The 19,156-nt window shown below is 36.8% G+C and overlaps 2 protein-coding genes across 2 annotated transcripts; one reads left to right on the plus strand and one right to left on the minus strand.

Annotated features, from left to right (window-relative positions):
• The first annotated feature begins 5,278 nt into the window (after positions 1-5,278).
• On the plus strand, positions 5,279-10,417 carry LOC137736987 (NADPH--cytochrome P450 reductase 2). Its single transcript, XM_068476321.2, has 17 exons — positions 5,279-5,820; positions 5,955-6,014; positions 6,108-6,184; positions 6,281-6,338; positions 6,462-6,545; positions 6,678-6,714; positions 6,964-7,033; positions 7,138-7,335; positions 7,439-7,531; positions 7,673-7,982; positions 8,103-8,254; positions 8,487-8,583; positions 8,844-8,993; positions 9,095-9,172; positions 9,291-9,413; positions 9,509-9,622; positions 9,932-10,417. Exons 1-17 carry the CDS (start codon positions 5,464-5,466, stop codon positions 10,010-10,012), a joined length of 2,139 nt encoding a protein of 712 aa, XP_068332422.1. The 5' UTR covers positions 5,279-5,463; the 3' UTR covers positions 10,013-10,417.
• Positions 10,418-13,487: 3,070 nt separating this feature from the next.
• On the minus strand, positions 13,488-16,848 carry LOC137737420 (putative small nuclear ribonucleoprotein F). The gene is made up of 5 exons (XM_068476881.2): positions 16,709-16,848; positions 16,070-16,157; positions 15,904-15,941; positions 15,715-15,779; positions 13,488-13,820 (listed from the first exon to the last, which is right to left on the minus strand). The coding sequence occupies exons 1-5, from the start codon at positions 16,712-16,714 to the stop codon at positions 13,751-13,753; spliced, it is 267 nt and encodes an 88-aa protein (XP_068332982.1). The 5' UTR covers positions 16,715-16,848; the 3' UTR covers positions 13,488-13,750.
• Between the last annotated feature and the right edge of the window lie 2,308 nt (positions 16,849-19,156).

Genomic DNA, 19,156 nt, shown 5'->3' on the forward strand with positions numbered 1-19,156 from the left:
CATGTAATGATTTTTTAAGCTTAACACGTGAACAACACAAAATTAGATGAAGTGGAGCACGTGTGACCGTTGAGTTTCACACATGGATCAAACTATTCTGATAGCATGAAAAAAAAATTGAGATTTTACCATAAAGCCAATTGACAAATTAAAAATAACCAAACTCTTTATAAACACTTACAAAGTCTCTTAGCTCTTCGATATGAAATTCATACTCTCAAGTGTGTCAAATGCTGTGCCTATACATCATACATGCATATGCACGTATATAATATGAACAATTATAGGGAAAATAAGGAGAAGAAGGCAAAGCTGTTCAAGTCCAAATTGACCTGCAGGTTTGATTAGAGCTCGATGCGCATCTTCTTAAGAATAGTTAAATGATTTTCGAGGGCCTTTGACCGTATCAATCACACATTATTGATAATTATTATTATTTCATTATAAAAATAAATAGGAATAAATAAATTATGGTAAGGCCTTGGACTTTGACTATTTTATTTGTGTATCTTATTAATCCGCACGGCAGCACAAGGTCTTATGCCATCTCCAACCGAAGGGTCCAAATAATCGAAAATAGCCCGAAAATCATCTCTAACAGAGGGCTAGACAGGGGGCTCGTGGGCCCCATGGAATTTGAAAGGGCCAGAGAGCTGTCCATAATTTTGCTTAAAACTATCAGATTTCCATTCTATTTTTTTTTTCCTATAACTTCTATTTTACAAAATTTGGTTCAAATCCAACGGCTAGCTGACGTCACTTAGCCGTTAGATTTGAATTTAAGTTGTAGTTTTGAAATAATAAATTGTGTTTGACCCTTTGGACCTCGGTTGGAGACGGTTTTTTGTGACAAGGCTAAAATGAGCCCTTTGGCCCTCGGTTATCGTATAACACTGCTTGGTTATTCTTATCGTTGTATCACATATTATAGAACATATTATGCCTGTGATTCAAGTTAGGAAGTATTAATTTAGGAAATTGTTATTTGCACTCTAAAAATCTCATTTTACACTCCTCTTAAGTGTATTTTTCTTTCTAATTATGGAAAGTTTGGAGTGTCAAATGAGATTTTTAGAGTGCTAATAACAATTCCCTTAATTTAACATAAATAAGTTATGAGGTGTAAGTGAGAAGATATGTGTATGATTAAGTTACTAAGATCTTAATTTTGTACATATTATTCAACGTTATTTAAGGGCATAAGTGACAATTTGGTTGAAAACGAGAGCTTATTTAATGATAGTCCAAATAATCTAATTACCCATAAAAAAATAATAATATGAGGACTAACAAATATATCAATCCTTCAAAAATTAAAAGAAACTAATAAGTAACAAGTGTTATTAACGCCTCAAAACTTGTTCAGAAAGGTTTGACAAAGGATCAACTCAACTAAATGAAGACAAACCAAAGTGACAAAGACTCGCACTTATGAGGCAGCAGACTGATCATCTTTGGAATAAGTCACTAGTTTGATCAAAGTTAACAATGAAAACCACCAAAACCGTTGGAATTAACTCAAGTCCTCATGAAAGGTGTGGCCGTGTTAAAATTATCTTTTACTAACGTCGTAATTAGAATTATTTATTCTCTTTATCATTCTAGAAAAATACATTCGATTTGGATGCTATTTAGCTATCTAAAGGTGTTAAATAAATCAACAATTATGATAGCAAATAACATTCTAACGATAAACCGTCAATTTTTTCGAATTCATAAAAATAACTATAAGGAAAGTAGTACGACTTAGTCTTGATTTTTTCAAAAAGAAAATGGGAATCCATGTAGGGAAGTGGGGGCTGGCCAATTATAGGGATGATGGTCATTTCCGAGTTCTAGGATCATCACATTTTATCTGTTCATTTATCCATCTTGCGGTCAGTTTTCGTTAGGTACTATTTGTGTTTAATTTTAAATAAAAAATTTATAATAATTTTTTACCACATAATATACAATGAGCAGATAAAATGTAAAGATCCCTAAAATTCTTACAAAAAGGATTCGGATGCAAACCAAATCCCAATTACAGTACCACAGAGTTTTAGCAAATGGAAGTTAATAGTGATAGGTGGAGAGAGGGGCACCGCACCATGCGCGTCCACCTACCACCAATCATCTTCAACATTGAAGATCTGATTGAATAATAATAATACAAACTCAGGTTTTACAACTTACAACCAGAACCAGACTACGGCTACATACAGCATATATATATATATATATATGCACATATATATGTAGAATGATTAGAGAAACAGGTCAAAGATTTATTTTAACAATATTGATATTGTCCTTAATTTTGTAATTACCACCTGCACCATCTTTAGTATTAATTAGACTAGGGTTAATGTATTTTAATTATTACTTCTCTTTTTCTACAGCCAATGTAGGATTGAACACACCTCCTCACATGAGACTCAATTAGTGAATCACATATAGGAGATCCACACATTAGTAACCACGTGAAGCCAAGAGAACTCACCTTACACGCAGGGTCAAGGGACCCACCATCATTGCGGGGACCACCCATCACATGGTAGTACGAGTCAACTTTTTGGCTCTGATACCGTGTAGAATTATCAGAGAGACGGGCCAAAGACCCACTTCCAACGAGACTGATACTGTCCCCAAATTGGTAATTACCACCTGCACAATTCGTTAGATGTAAAATTTTATCATAAAAAACCTCGATATTAGTTAAGTAGAGTTAATGTATCTAAACTGTTACTTCTCTTTTTCTACTGCCGATGTGGGATTTAATAATATATACATGGCAGTTGTCGATCCATCCGACAACGTGTTGAATGTTTGACATTTTCACACATTTTGTCTAGCTCATGAACTAATGGCAATGGCATGGGTTCACGTGAATGGCTTCCCTCCACGGATTACAACACAGTTGGTGTCGTTCAAATTTTCAATGAATTCCGTCCACTCTGGAATCTCATTAGATTGTTGGGAGAAGACAAACATTAAGGAGACTTTTTACAAAATTAAACTTTCATAAACTCTCTGTCACCTTATGTTTTTGACACAATATTTTATAATATTAGTACGAAAATTATGTCTGGTGGAAAGTTTATAATGAGTCTCACTTTAAAATAATCTTTATGGTATTTCTCGTTGGGAATTATGTTTCTCAACCCATGTCATATTGATTTTCATTTTTATTAAATACAAGCAATATTAAAAGATGTGGCCGAGATTGAGCACAAAATCCCAATGGAAAAATCACGACCTTTTGTATATAAGGGAATACTTGTATTCACTTTATGCGAATACATATTTCCACATGTAGTAACATATTTTTACTGTACACAATTCATAACCAAAACTGTTTAACTTCTTAATCATCATATAATGAGTGTGGAACCAATAGACGGTTTTGGTTCCAAGTTACATTTTTGTGATGAATTGTTCATTTATTTCCTATTCAAAACCTTTTAATTTCTTAATCATCATATAATGAGTGTGGAACCAATTGACGATGTTGGTGCCAAGTTACACATTTTTGATAAACTATCCATTTATATGATAGATTTAGATGACTAAATGATCGCCAATTCAAATGAATTTTTATAAGAATAATCTTTATATAATGATTAAAAAAATTAAACTGTTCCGATTATGAACTTGTATGATAAAAACATGTTATTTGAAAGGGGTATCCACCTCATGAACTGGTACAAGTCTTTTTTATTCAATTTATTTATTTGATAAAGGAGCTGATTTATTATGCACTTTCATTTTCTGTTTTTGCACATTTTTTCTAGCTTTTGGATTGAACAAATAAGAGGTGGTGCTATATATTTACATACCCATTTTTACCTCTTACATTCCCTCTCAATTTCTGACCGTTGATAGAATGAATTAAATAAGATTAATTGACAAAAATTAATAAGGCGTGAGGTGAAAAGCACTACCTTAAGAGATAATAGATGACCAAAATTATGAGAAGTGTTCCATAAAAAATAACCTATTAGTTATGCACTTTTGGTATCTTTATTGGTTAGCATCTCCAATACATCGGAAAATTTGGACTTCAATCCTATATTTGAGTCTAAATACGAGTCTAAAGTTCTCTAATGCACCAAAAACTAAAACTTACAGGCAAGTATCCGCTGAAGTTGGGACCAAATTTTAAGTTTCAATATGAGATTTGAGTCCAAAATGAAGCACATACCAACTAAAAAAAACAAATAATTGAGTTTTTAGACCAATCATCCCAATACACATAACCGAATTGTTAAAGAGTTACGAGTTCACATGTTTCTCGTGCCTGGTTGACGAGCTCCTTGTTGAAACTTTTCCTCCTCTTTTGGGGATCTCGCTAATCAACTTTGAGATGCCATCCCGCAAGGGAATGACAAAAGACTAAGAAAAAGATAATAATAATATTATTTTATTTTTTTTCCTTTCCATCAAACGCACAAAACACCCTAAGGCATCTTTCTTCCGGTTGTGTATTGTTTCCTCCTCGCATAGAAATTAGAAAACGACAGGAAGGAGCGTGTCATGCCGCACTAAACCACCACCATCTCACCACACCAATACACAATGCCATTACCATAGTTATTATTCTTGTTCAAATCTCTCCACTCGTTTCACTTTATTATCATCATTTTACTCTTACCAATTCATCACCATCAAAATGAAATTTTCCTAACTCATGTTTTTTCGTTACGTGTCATAATATAGATAGACAATGACATACGTGACAACATTTTGAGTTCCATAACAAATTACTCGCTTCAAAAAAGAAAAAAGAAAGCAAATCAGGGTTTAGCCAAATCTTCATATAATGTTTTTATGTTGCATGTTATAGTATAGGTGGACGACATAATAACATCAAACAACGATGTTTTGAGTATCATAAAATGATACTCGATCAAAAGAAAGAAAATTAAAGTAAATATGAGTTTAGCCAAATCATTACTTGATGTTGGTGTTCCGAGTATGTTAATAAATTATTTGATCAAAAAAAGTTAAAAGAAAAGCATGTCCGGAATTAGCATCCAAATTTGAATTTTCCCTTCATAATTTAGATGCATTTGCTCTCAAATTCGAATCCATCTCTCATAATTGAGATGTATTTTGTACAAATAACATATCGTCCACAGAAAATAAAAATTTAGAAAAAAAAAATGGTAAAAAAAAGGTATGGACTTAACCATGGTTAGCGTTAGGTGCATTTGACCAGTCTGGTTTGGTAGGCGTTTGGTTCCGTCACACCTTCGCAGCCAACACACGCACACCAGCCTCGTTTATAAACCCACTCCCTTCCCTCCTTCCCCTCACGCGGAATTTCCCTCTCTCTCCAACTACCCCAACCACCAAAACTCCCCGCTAAAATTACTCTCCCGTCACCGGAATCCGACAACTCCTTTTCTCACACCTCCGTTGCCGCCACCGGATTCCGGGCACCACATCGTCTTTAGCAGCTACCAATCAGCTTCTTTTCAGATGGAGTCCTCTTCCAACTCGATGAAAGTCTCACCCTTGGATCTGATGGCGGCAATCATCAAGGGCAAGATGGACCCCGCCAACGCCTCCGCCGACTTCTCCGGGGCCCAAGTCACCTCAGTCATTCTCGAGAACCGCGAGTTCGTCATGATCCTGACCACTTCCATTGCCGTCCTCATCGGCTGCGTCGTCGTTTTGGTCTTGCGGCGATCCAGTTCCCAGAAGCAGCCTCGAGTCCTCCAGCATCCCAAGCCCCTCATCGTGCTGGAGCCGGAGCCGGAGGAGGTCGACGACGGCAGCAGGAAGGTCACCATCTTCTTCGGCACTCAGACTGGTACCGCCGAAGGCTTCGCCAAGGTCTGCTTTTACCATCAACACTTCAATTTCAATCGATACTTTTGCTCTGTTATTAGTTCCTTTCATGCTTTGCTTCTACTTGTTCGACGGCGTCGTTTCGTTGTCTCAACGTTTCCTTTGGTTCAAAAATGCAGGCTTTGGCCGAGGAAGCAAAAGCTCGATACGAGAAGGTCACATTCAAAGTTGTTGATTTGGTATGCTTCGCAAGTATATTGATTATTTGGTGTATTTTTTGTAAAATTATATTGGAGATCATGAGATTGAATGGAGTTGTGTGTACTTGGTAGGATGATTACGCTGCCGATGACGAAGCATATGAGGAGAAATTGAAGAATGAGAGCTTGGCATTTTTCTTCCTGGCCACGTAAGTTCCGAATTCAACTAGATTTTTTATAATTTTTATGATTTAGTTTGATTTTTGGGTTTCGTAAATGACATGTTTGATTGGTGGTGGATGCAGATATGGTGACGGTGAGCCAACCGACAACGCTGCAAGGTTTTACAAATGGTTTACAGAGGTAAATTTTGATTTCTTGGATTGTAATTAACAAAGTTTTTCAGGTGGTGGTGTGAAATTCGATTTTGGATTGAAATTAATTAGAATGTTTGGTTATAATTGCGAATTGTGGTGATTGTTGTAGGGTGAAGAGAGAGGGGAGTGGCTTAAGAATCTTCACTACGGAGTGTTTGGCCTCGGAAACAGGCAGTATGAGCATTTCAATAAGGTTTGCAATGCAATTCTGATTATAAGTAAAGCCAATATTCATGTCACTCTACCATTTGGAGCTTGAATTCTAGTTTACATTATTCTGTTTTCTTTGGCTGTTTTGATTTGTATTTTTATTGTTGTTAATCAGGTTGCCGTGGTTGTGGATGAGATCCTCGCTGCACAGGGTATGCCTTTACATTTTATTTTTTTGCCTTCATGTTATTTTGGGTACTTTTGTTTTGTTCCGTTATGATGAAAATTGTGTTGGAGTGTGACCATTTGCCATTCTGAGATGATTCACATTGCTATGATGTAGCTTTATCCTCGATCGAGTTGTTGATTTTTGCACTCTAGCTTAGAGTTGGTTCATAGTTATCATTTACTTATTCACATTCCAGTTTCCTGTTAGCTAACGAGAATGTTACCACATTCAGGTGGGAAGCGACTTGTTAAAGTCGGTCTTGGAGATGATGATCAATGCATTGAGGATGACTTCTCTGCATGGTATGAAGAAGTTTGATAATCATTTGAGTTAATCGCTTGAGATCATAATCTTTCATCAATTATTTATTAAAATCTCATACATTTCTACATTGTTGCTCTTCTAGGCGAGAGTTGATGTGGCCTGAGTTGGATCAGTTGCTTCGAGATGAGGATGATGTCAAGTCACCTGTTTCTACACCGTACACTGCCGCTGTATTGGAGTATCGAGTTATAATTAAGGATGCTGCAGATGCATCAGTTGAAAGTAAGAGCTGGAATAATGCAAATGGTCATGCTGTCATTGATGCCCAACATCCATGCAGGTAACAAAGATGAAATAATCTTTTATATTTCTAAGACTAAGACTGCAACTTGTTTTATAACTTTCTGGTATCTGTTATTTGACATACTTTTTGCTACATGTAGAGCTAATGTGGCTGTCAGAAGAGAACTTCATACTCCTGCATCTGATCGTTCTTGCACCCATCTCGAATTTGATATTTCTGGCACTGGACTTACGTAAGTTGCTTTTCCAAGGCGTATTATCCCCTTGTTTATGAGAATGCAAGCTGTTTTAAGCTTTAAAATAATGTTGAAAGTGAAATGCCCACTGCTTACCCATGGTGGTTAATGCATGCCTGTTCTTTTTGTCCTTCTCAGATACGAAACTGGGGATCATGTTGGTGTTTACTGTGAGAATCTTCCTGAAGTTGTGGAAGAGGCGCTAAGTTTGTTGGGTTTGTCCCCAGAAATATACTTCTCAATACACACTGATAGAGAGGATGGCACACCACTAAGTGGAAGCTCCTTGACACCTCCCTTCCCACCATGCACACTAAGAACAGCACTAACTCGATATGCTGATGTTTTAAATTCTCCGAAAAAGTCTGCCTTACTCGCTTTAGCAGCACATGCATCTGACCCAACTGAAGCTGATCAATTAAGACATCTTGCTTCGCCAGCTGGGAAGGTAATATAATTTGTACTTTGATATGAACCAACTACTAAGTACCTCTCTTAATATTACGTCACCAATTTCTAATTGTTAGATGTTTGTCAGTATCTAACATCTTATTGTAAGCTTGCACAGGATGAATATGCACAATGGGTGGTTGCAAGTCAGAGAAGCCTTCTTGAGGTCATGGCTGAATTTCCATCAGCCAAGCCTCCGCTTGGTGTCTTCTTCGCGGCAGTCGCTCCAAGATTGCAGCCTAGATACTATTCAATCTCATCATCCCCAAGGTAAATGTTTCTTTCTTCTTGCTTCTCTCCTCTCAAATTGTCTCTTTTCCGTATTAGTAACTCAATTTGAGATACCAAGAGTTTCCTTCAGACAAAAAGGACTATCTATTGAAATGGAGGAATGCTATGAGATAAAGTGACTTTTCTTTATCACTTTCTGTGGTTGAATTTTTGTTTTACATCTTATTTAACATGTACGTGATCAAGTACTTGTTACAAATATGTTCCACAGGATGGCGTCTTCTAGAATTCACGTTACTTGTGCTTTAGTTCATGAGAAAACACGAGCAGGAAGGATCCACAAAGGAGTGTGTTCAACCTGGATGAAGGTAATTTACTTGTTTTCTTTTTGCATTCTTGTTCCTCAAGAAGAGCTTAACCATTGTGGCAGACTTGTTTTTGTATCTGAGCTGTCTTTACTCTAGAATCACTTGTCTTCTTCTGGGATTGTACATATGCTTATTTTAAGCCATTGTTCCTGCATGTCATTTGCGTTGATTTAAACTTAGTTGTGTTACTTCTGTTCGGCTTTCTTAGTAACTTTTAATTTCGAATGGATGCCAATTTTCTCTCTTTAATCCTTTTGCAGAATTCCATTCCTTTGGAGAAGAGCGATGACTGTAGCTGGGCACCCATTTTTGTTCGACAATCCAACTTCAAACTTCCTGCCGATACTAAAGTACCTATTCTTATGATTGGTCCTGGAACCGGATTTGCTCCATTCAGGGGTTTCCTGCAGGTATTTATTGGCTAACTTGATTTCCACTCACTTTTCTTATCACTCTTTATAAGTTACAGTATCCGAGCAAACTATAAGTTATTATGGATTCACCATTTCAGGAAAGATTGGCTCTTAAAGAAGATGGAGCGGAATTGGGATCCTCCACATTATTCTTTGGATGTAGAAATAGTCAAATGGTAAGTATGCTCTAGAAAGATCTATTTATGGTTCTGGCGGGTGAGCGTCAGTGCGTGCTGGGTTGCTTGCCTAATTTGATTCTGGCATTTGATAATTGATGTACTCCTAATATTGCAGGATTACATTTACGAAGATGAGCTGAACAACTTTTTAGCAACCGGTGCACTTTCTGAGCTGGTGGTTGCATTCTCACGTCAGGGACCCACCAAGGAATATGTGCAGCATAGAATGATGCAGAAGGTTTGGCACCTTCTCTTGCCTACATACTTTAACAGTTTGACGTTTTTCTTTCGGTTAATTTGAGATGTTAACGACATTGTTCGGCTTGTGTATAGGCGTCAGACGTCTGGAACATGATATCTCAGGGAGGTTATATTTACGTTTGTGGTGATGCTAAGGGCATGGCCAGGGATGTCCACCGGACTCTTCACACAATCGTGCAGGAGCAGGTGTGCGAATATGCGTGCATATGAATTACTGGTTTGATAAATGTGGTTGCAATTGTCACCTACCAATTATGAATGTGACAAACTAAAACCACCTACCACATCTTTGTGGCTGCATATCATATAGATCCCTGTTGTCGGGACCAATGAAGTTAATATAAAACAAAACCGGCGGATACAGGACTGTAATTTGATGCAGTACCTGGAAAACCTATTCTTGCCGGCATTGTAATTTTCACAACTGCGGTAAAATCTATTCGATCATTGTAATTTTATGCAGTACTAAGCCGGTTATTGTTTATTTGATTTCAGGGATGCATGGACAGCTCCAAAGCCGAGAGCCTGGTGAAAAATCTGCAAATGAACGGAAGATATCTGCGTGATGTGTGGTAACAGTTCCTCCTCTATCTGTTAGAGTAAGATCCCTAGAAATTATTTATCTGCTGAGGAGAAGTTCGGGATGAACACATTACGGGAGGGATTTTTCGGACGCCTTCCCTTTGCCAGCCTTGGAAGAACAATTGGTCTTCTTGTGATTACAGCAACTCGGTTCTGTGATTCTTTTTACCCTACGGTATTTATCCAATATGTAGAATTATTTTGTTCGTGTAATTTATATATATTGCCGATATGTATAATAATAATAATTATAATTATAAATAGGAACCAGGTTTTATGTGTCTCTAATTTTCCTCGTATGAACCTACAAGAAGGTTCAAATGACAGTCAAATGTTGTTTCATTCTTCTCTGTAATTGTATTATATGGATCATATCTATGCTGAGTGCAAGTTATCATCTCTTCTATTTTATGCTAGATCTAACAGTTGCAAAGATCCATCAGATCCCCATACTGATGCAGAAATTCTTGCAACCCCTTCTGACTTAGGCCTGGTTTGGTACTGAGGTAATTCTGAAAAAAAGCTGATATCAAAAAAAGCTGGGAGCTGTTTTTGTGTTTGGTAAACATTGAAGGCTTCAGCTTTGTTTCACAGTTTTGGGTGAAAAAAAGCCAACAAGAAGAAGCTGCAAAACCCAGCTTTGAAAAACCGGTTTTTTTTCACATTTGTTTTACATAAAAGTTTACCAAACACTATAATACTGCCTTTTTTTTTCAAAAGCACTTTTACAAAAAAGTTTACCAAACACTCTGCTGCTTTATTTTACAGCTGCTTATTCTCACAGCACAGCAGAATCAGTTTTTTTTTCAAAGTATAGCAATACCAAACCAGCCCTTAGTAGTCCATACTGACGCAGAAAATTTGGACAAATAATGTATTTTTCTTTGATAATTGAACTAATTATTTAAGAATATAAATTTCCGGCTGCCACAATTGACATAAAGCATAAATAATTCAACAATCTTTTAGGAAAATAATATAACAATTTGAACTTCAGCAACTAAAGAATTGAAAAAATAAAAACAATTTATATGCGATGATAACGGTTCACTACAAGCAGAATATCTACAATATCACGTTGCGATCAGTACAAAGTAAAATAAACAAGTGAGATTTAAAACAAACTTTATACTGTCATCATCTTTATCTACTCCGTTAATATTACGGTGCACTTAAAGTCATGAGGTATTATAGCTACGCTCCAAAACAAATTAGAATGTAAAATAAAATGAAGGGGGTTAGGTCCGCCAGAAGCTCAACCAGAAACTACTCCTCCTTACCTGCAATGACGGGCATATGTTAATGGTGACGTCCTTCTATCACATAAAGAAATTAAAAAAATAAAATTTTCAGCAAATTTAAGACCACGCAGTCCGTCATGTGTGAGGGATTTTCAATTGTCGCCACTTAGCACTACATTTAGTGGTATTTCTCTTCACTTTTAAGTAAGAGGTTTTAGGTTCGTTTCTCGCCAAAGGTAAATTTAAACCACGCTATTGTTAGCTCATTATGAGGTTTAATTCACACCATTCTCTTAGCGTAGATAATATCGTTTGTTCAAAAAAGAAAAAGTAATTTTCAATTGTCATTTTTCACTGGGACATGAGGATGATGTCTTCGCACTTTACTTCAAGCACCAGTTTTAGGTGAGGAACTACTCGATTTAGTGCAATGGGCAGTGCTATGGCTGGCGGTTGGAAATGACCCACACACGAGTCGACGACCGACAACAGCGCTGGGAATTGGGGCAGGGTGGACAGAGAGATGGGGACATTTTTGTTGGGTCCAATCCTTTGATGATGACATTTATATAATATTTACATGGCGTTCCAAGTCAAGAAGCACCAAATGCTAAATTGGAAGGGCAGATGAGTTTTTGACTTTGAGAGGAAGTTGGAATGATTGAATGATGGGAGTTCAAGTGTTTGTTGTTGTAAAGGTGAATGCTAGTGACCGACGCTTGTGGTATGCAAGTCCTCACACAGGTGAGATGCCACATTAACAACTAACAACTAATAAATATTTAAAATATGTAGGATACCACTTGATATAAAATGTGAGATGCCACATTAACAACTAACAACTAATAAATATTTAAAATATGTAGGATACCACTTGATATAAAATGACAATTGAAGCCAAACTACTTTTTGTCGAAAAGTTACAGTACTAGTACGTTGTATTCAATGCAACGTGAAATGAACATTGAGATTTAATGAAACAAATTCTATATTTTTATTATGTTTATTTTTAGTTGAGAAACCATTGCTCCAATTGGATTAAAGTTGAGGGACCATATCTCCAATTTGGCTAAAGTTGAGAGACAATTTCACCAATTGGGTTAAAATTAAGGGATCATTGCTACAATTTTTCTCATTTGATTTTCCATATTAACCTCTTGATTAAGCCTCACATACATGACAAAAGTTCTAATGGAGTTAACAAAACTTTAGGTTTTGTTGAGTTAAGGCACCAATAGGCATGAATTTTTAGCTGAGTGATCATTACTCCAATTGGGTTGAAATTGGAGGACCATTACTACAATTTTCTCGTATTTTAAATATTTATTTTATTACAAACGGTATCCTACATTGAGAGCAGAAAAAGGGTTTGAAACGAGGACAAAATAAGAGAAAAACTTAACTACTAGGATAAACTACCACTTGTGTAAATATTGAATCCTCTCTTTCTAGCCTATTCAGTATGAGGTTGACTTTTTCAGTTTCGTTAAAATATTTACGATTTTCATCAGATTTTGCAAATTGTGTTTTCATTCGGTACACTAGAACCGAATATTAAGAAACATGTGGTGCGCAGGAGCTGAAAGTTAAATTCAAGTTTTGAAGGACCTCGCCGAACCAAGTTGTTCGGCCCCGTTCCACTGAAAAATGTGTATGGTTTTCAAAAGTATGCTCGTCTGCAACCAAGTTCAAATCATTGTCCTTGTTTAGATGAATTTAATGTAGAAATAGTTTGTATATTAAAAAAAATAAAAAAAAATAAATTCAATGCCTATGCTATTTTGCTCATAGCTCGGGTGAAAAATGATCTCGTGCGTTTTTTTCTTTTTTTTTTTTTTTTTTTTCTAATAAGTTTGGAGGAAAATAGTAACTGTTTACCCCTTTCACATATCTACTTGTGAAGATTTGGGGGTTGCATCCCAAACAAGCCCTTTGAACTAGAAGTAGTCACTTAAAAGTCACATATTGAGTATCATTCACTTCGAAAGTTGCCGGAGGCGGATACAGTAGAACATTAGATGCATCACATAGGAAGCTGCAAAAAGAAATGTAATTACCAGTGATCAAGGATTTACACATGATCCACAATGTTGTCTACGTGCTACTACTCGGGCGGTCTCAACTGTCTTACCACTATTAACTCTTAATAAAACGCAATTCATCAACAAAGTCGATGAAACTAAAAATTACGATCCTGCAAAACCATGCGTCAATTTTAGCTCAGCGAATAACCAAAAAGGTTTCATTTCAACTCACATGGTCTTGCAAACAATCTCTTTCAAGTTAGAGAACCATTTGTCAGTTACAGCCCTTTTTAAATGGCACAGGCATGTCGATTTAATATCCAAGGATAGTAGGATACCCACCTCTACATTCAATACAAATACAATCTAACCACTCCAGGTGAAAAGAAGAAAAGCAACAGCAGAAGTAGAGAAAAAATATTGGTTACCAAAGTACTGTTTTTCAAGCACGATCACTGCTGCAAAACTCATTCCTGTTCAGCATCTTCAATTTCTTCATCCTCTGGCACCCCACGAAGATAAAGAACATTATTGCATCTGCAGAAGGAAACACGAAAAGATTATTTACTCATTGAAAACTACGGTTCATGAATGTATGTCCATTGTGTTTCATGTGGACACATCCCCTATCTTATTCGCTGAGGAAACGGATTTTATAGACTAGAAATTTGAGAACTCGAATTATCTATTGTCCTTAACTACAGAGCAATTTGTTACAAATCTCACTAAAATCCTACGATACAAAGGGAAAGAAATACAAATGCCCAAAATGAATGATCGAATGACATTTCTGAATCAACAAATATTAGGCTTCTCTAGACCCCAAGAGGTCTCCTGCCACATATGGACTCTAGCAGAATAAACTACTACGTGATCCACACTATTGCAACTTTTGTAGACCATGATCAACTCCACTAGTTATCTCTAAGCTCAACCTTCTCTTCAAACGCTCTCATCGAATTAACACTCGACTATTGTATTATCTTCTTTCATATGTTCCCAACTTTCTTACTCAAGGGGTGTTCATAATTATGTCAATATACCCTTTTTCTTTGTTTGAAAGTAAGTTTACATACTCTAGACCAGAACATTCTCTATTGAAATTTGAACACCGTGATAAGAAGAGCCGAGGTACGCAAAGAGTTAATTAGACTGGTAACTACGTACTATGTTCTACAGAGAGAGAGAGAGAGAGAGAGAGAGAGAGAGAGAGAGAGAGAGTCGTGTGATTACTATTGCAGCCTTTTAATGTAGATAAAATCAAAATAGACTAGACACTCCTCTAATTCATTGTTGGCCAAATCCTGCGGAAGCTTCAAATTTACTCCATATGTTATTTGTAGAATTAGAAAACAAAAGGTTGGTCTCATGGCCAACCCCAAGTGGTAAAGGCAGTGACTGCTCCACAAGGTGATAGGATATGACACCACCATCGACGGAGGAGCTCCTAACAAGAGCTGAAAGGACCGTAAATGTTAACAGTACTTGATATGCAACGTTAACTTTTGGAATGTACAAGCATTGATTGACAGCTCCATTCAGTTGGGGACTGATCAGTGATCAATGTCCCCCGTCACACTCCGTTCAGAAATATTTGTATGAATCACAATAAATTAGACATTCCTCTAAAACATTGTTGACCAAATCCAATGGAAGCTTCAAAGTTACTCCATATGTTAGTTGTAAAATTTGAAAACAAAATATTGGTCTAATGGCCAATCCCAAATGGCAAAGGCAGTGACACTGCTCCACAAGGCAATAGGATATGACACTACCATCAACGGAGGAGCTCCCAACAAGAGCTGGGAGGACCATCAACGTTAACAGTACTTGATATGTGACGTTAACTTTTGGTATGTACAGGTATTGATTGCCTGCTCCGTTCAGTTAGGGACTGATCAATGTCCCTCGTCACACTCCGTTCAGAGAGATTTGTATGAATCACAATATACAAGACACTATAATACATTGTTGACCAAATCCATTGGAAGCTTCAAAGTTACTCCATATGTTATGTGTAAAATTAGAAAACAAAATGTTGGTCTCATGGCCAATCCCAAATGATAAAGGCAGTGACACTGCTCCACAAGGCAATAGGATATGACACCACCATCAACGGAGGAGCTCTCAATGAGAGCTGGGAGGACCATCAACATTAACAGTAATCGATAGCGACGTTAACTTTTGGAATGTACAGGCAGCGATTGCCTGCTTCATTCAGTTAGGGACTGATCAAAGTCCCCTGTCAGCCTTCACACTCCCTATGTCATTTGTGGTTCCTATACATTACATGTCATATGTGCTTTATAGGAAAAAAAAAGTCATACTATATGCTACAAAACTAGCAAAAATAAAATACAAAGCACATCCAGACCATGGAATTCCAAGGAAGAATATAGCTACGAAGTTCAAAGCATTCAAATGAACTCACCTTATCAAAATCTCTCCAAGATTTCCAGTGGATTGCCCATCAATATATTCTTCAGTGTTTGCCAACTATGCATATAAGATGTCAATATTAAACACATCCATCAGCTTCAAATTTATATCTCACTGAAAAAAAAAAAAAAAAAAACAAAAGGAAAGAAAAAAAACAAAAAGTTGAAGTTTACAATAGTACCTGCAAGTTCATATAGGCATCTGTCGAGACAAGAAAACCTGAATTGAGGCATAAAACAGGATTAGGAATACACTAAGCATGGGATAATTAAAGTAATTTGCCCGAGGAAACAAAAGAAAACACGGCATAAGTATCCAATACTTTTACAGAACCGTACGCAACATACCTTTGTACTCCATTCCCCATTTAAGTTTCACAATGACAGTCTTTCCAGTCAGATTATTCAAGAACGGCTTCGGGTTAACTGGTATTGTCTGCATTATGCAAATAACCAAAAGTATCAAAATCCGAAGCACGCCTTTAAGTTGAACAAGTGAATTTAATTTATATTAGCACATACAAATATTTTGGAGGACAGAATGCTCAGATTTTACTCATCAACTGCTAGTTAAACACGGGACGGATTTCAATGATATTTTCGTGCAATTTACCCTACTTCAACACTGTTTTATAATCTACCATAGACAACATCATGAATTGAAACATACATACATACTTCCATATCACACAAGTACTAAATTACAAATTAACAAACCCGAATTTCTCCTAAAACAAAAAATCTCCAAAGGAACAAAGTTTGGTTACAAAATGGAACCTTTCCAAAACTTGCATTTAATTTCAACGACCCAATAAGAAATCATGAGCATTCAAAAATCCTCAAAGAGATCGTATATTTTAGGGAGAAATTGGAAAACTCAGAAACATGAAATAGCAGTTCGAAAAAACCCAGTAAATTAAATATCCATAGTAGTTTAAGAAAATTCAAATGTGATGGAGAAAAATTGATGCAGAAAAAATTACTCACAGCCATTGGAGACAGAGAGAGAAGAGGGGCTTCAGCGGTAGAGTCGAGCTTGACGAGAAGGTTTAGGGTTTTTCTTCACTTTTTTTGTATTTGGGGTAGGAGCTATATTGGGTCAGTTTTAATAATATGATATTTTATTCTTAGTATTCTTTTGCCCTTTTTGTTCTAAAAAATCACTAAAATAAGTCCAACTGTTTCTAGGGCAAGGGCAGGGGCATGTAAATCGATTTTTGAAATTGTACAAGTTCATTCGTTTGGCATAGGTAAAAATAAAAGTAAGTGCAATTGCGATTACTATGCCTTGTGAGTGTGTCTATATATCTACTTTGATTGTTTGTTTGTTTGTTTTTTTTTTAAATAAAACTCTTTATTTAACTTTAATAATTTAATTTTAAATACAAAGAAAATAATAATAATAATAATAGTACAAAAAAGCATCAATTAAATTGGAAGAAAAAGCATTAATTAAAAATAAAAGGCGAATGAAGAAGATGGTTGGATAATTATACTATAAAAAATTTAATTCTTTTCCTATTTTGTATTTTTTTCCCCATATTCTTTTTTTTTATATTACACTTTTAATGATTAGATTAATCTTGACCGTTGATTTTCTTTATTATTGAATCCGACGGTCCAAACCGTGCCACGTGGCACATGAATAACTTTTTCAAATTTTTTTTTCACAAATCCAACAGTCATGATCATCAAGTCGTAGAAATTGAACGACTTTTGACACACCTCGACCGAGATCAGGGCATGCTGGCCGTCACGTTGAAGTGACGTAACCATGTGCACAGTGTGGAAGCTAAATAAAATAATAATAATAAATGTACGAATAAATAAAATCCAGCTTTACACAAAGTAATAACATACATGTGCAAGCGTAAGTGTGAAAAATAAAGTTCAGAGCACGAAGACCTAATGCAGTCCGGGAGAAACAACACTACATAAACACACCCGAAGGTGGTCCTACACTGGTGATGATCTGTCAGATATGCCGGGGAAAATCCTCTGGGGAGCCACCAAAAGTGCTAGCCAACTAGAACCTGGAGGGGCGCAAAACAAAAGTGTGAGTGGACAAAAACAAAGCTTTTCAAAAACCATTTCATAAACAAGATTCTAACCCCTCGCCGTAAAACCTGTATACTTCCCAGAAAACATAATACATATATATATATATACATAAATCATGCTCAGAAAATATGCTATGCCAAATGTCTCTAAATAGAATGCAAGTGCTCAGGAATATCAAAACAATGCCATGTAAGCTATCAGCCGGAGTCACCTAACGTGACCTGTATGGTTGAATCTAGAGCTCAAATCTCTATCTCACTAACTGTACCTGCACACGAGTCAGAACCACCTAGAGTGGTCTGTACGACAGGACTGGGTGTAATATATATACGCTCAAGTGCTACGATCACGTGAAGGCTGGGCGACTAATCGCGGGTCACCTACGAGTCGGAACCATCTAAAGTGGTTTGTACGATAGGACTGTGCACCTAACTTGGATCCAAGATGAGCATGTGGTGCGGGAGGTGAACATCACGTGAAGGACTGTGCCCAACTCTGGGCGGGAGCACTAACACCGGGGGTGCAGGTTATGAGCCCTCTATGCATCTCAAACCATTACTAAACATAACATAAATCATAACTCACCTGGCACTTACCTGTTTGTCCGCGGCACCAAACATATATATATATATACATATGCGACAAATAATGCGTATTTCAATGGCAAATAATAAACATGGCATGCAACGTATAAATGTTTCAATTCACTTTATGGGAAAAGTATAAGTATATAGATATATACGGAAAACCAAAAGCCCATTCACTGGTATGTAGAAGGGTCGTAACCCCCTTGTCTCGAGTGACCGCGCTCGTCCTCGGGATAGGTCTCACCTATATGCGAAACAACTACAAAAACGTTAATTTTAAAGCACATAACCAACCTTATGAAATAACTTCTCATACAATGCTCAAATGGGGTGTATGAATACACCAACGTGATCTACTCAACCTCAGGAACATCCCCATATTTTTTAGAAAAATTTTCCACCGTCGCACGTCGGCCACGTGCAGGCACGTGCCTGGCATGCTGACAGCGTCAGTTAACGCCGTCAGGAATATTCCGTTAACTTTAATGGATTCCGTTGATGCCATTAAGAATATTCCGTCCAAACTGACAGAATATTCCGTCGTCTTCTCCGGCGAAGCTCCGGTGCCGTCGTCGGCGCCGGAAAATCGTGAAAATTTCAAAACTTCATATCTTCTTCGTTTTTCAACCAAATTTCACAAAATTGGTTCCAAAATGAAGCTTACAACGAGAGGAACAAATCCATACCACTTTCAAGCACTAAAATCCACGGAATCTCGCTGGGAAAACACCACCAACTCCGGCCAACCTTGAAACTCACGATCCCGACGTCCAAAACCTTCAAATGA

Source organism: Pyrus communis, chromosome 13 (assembly GCF_041283825.1).
Source record: "Pyrus communis isolate YQ-2024b chromosome 13, ASM4128382v1, whole genome shotgun sequence".
NCBI lineage: Eukaryota > Viridiplantae > Streptophyta > Magnoliopsida > Rosales > Rosaceae > Pyrus > Pyrus communis.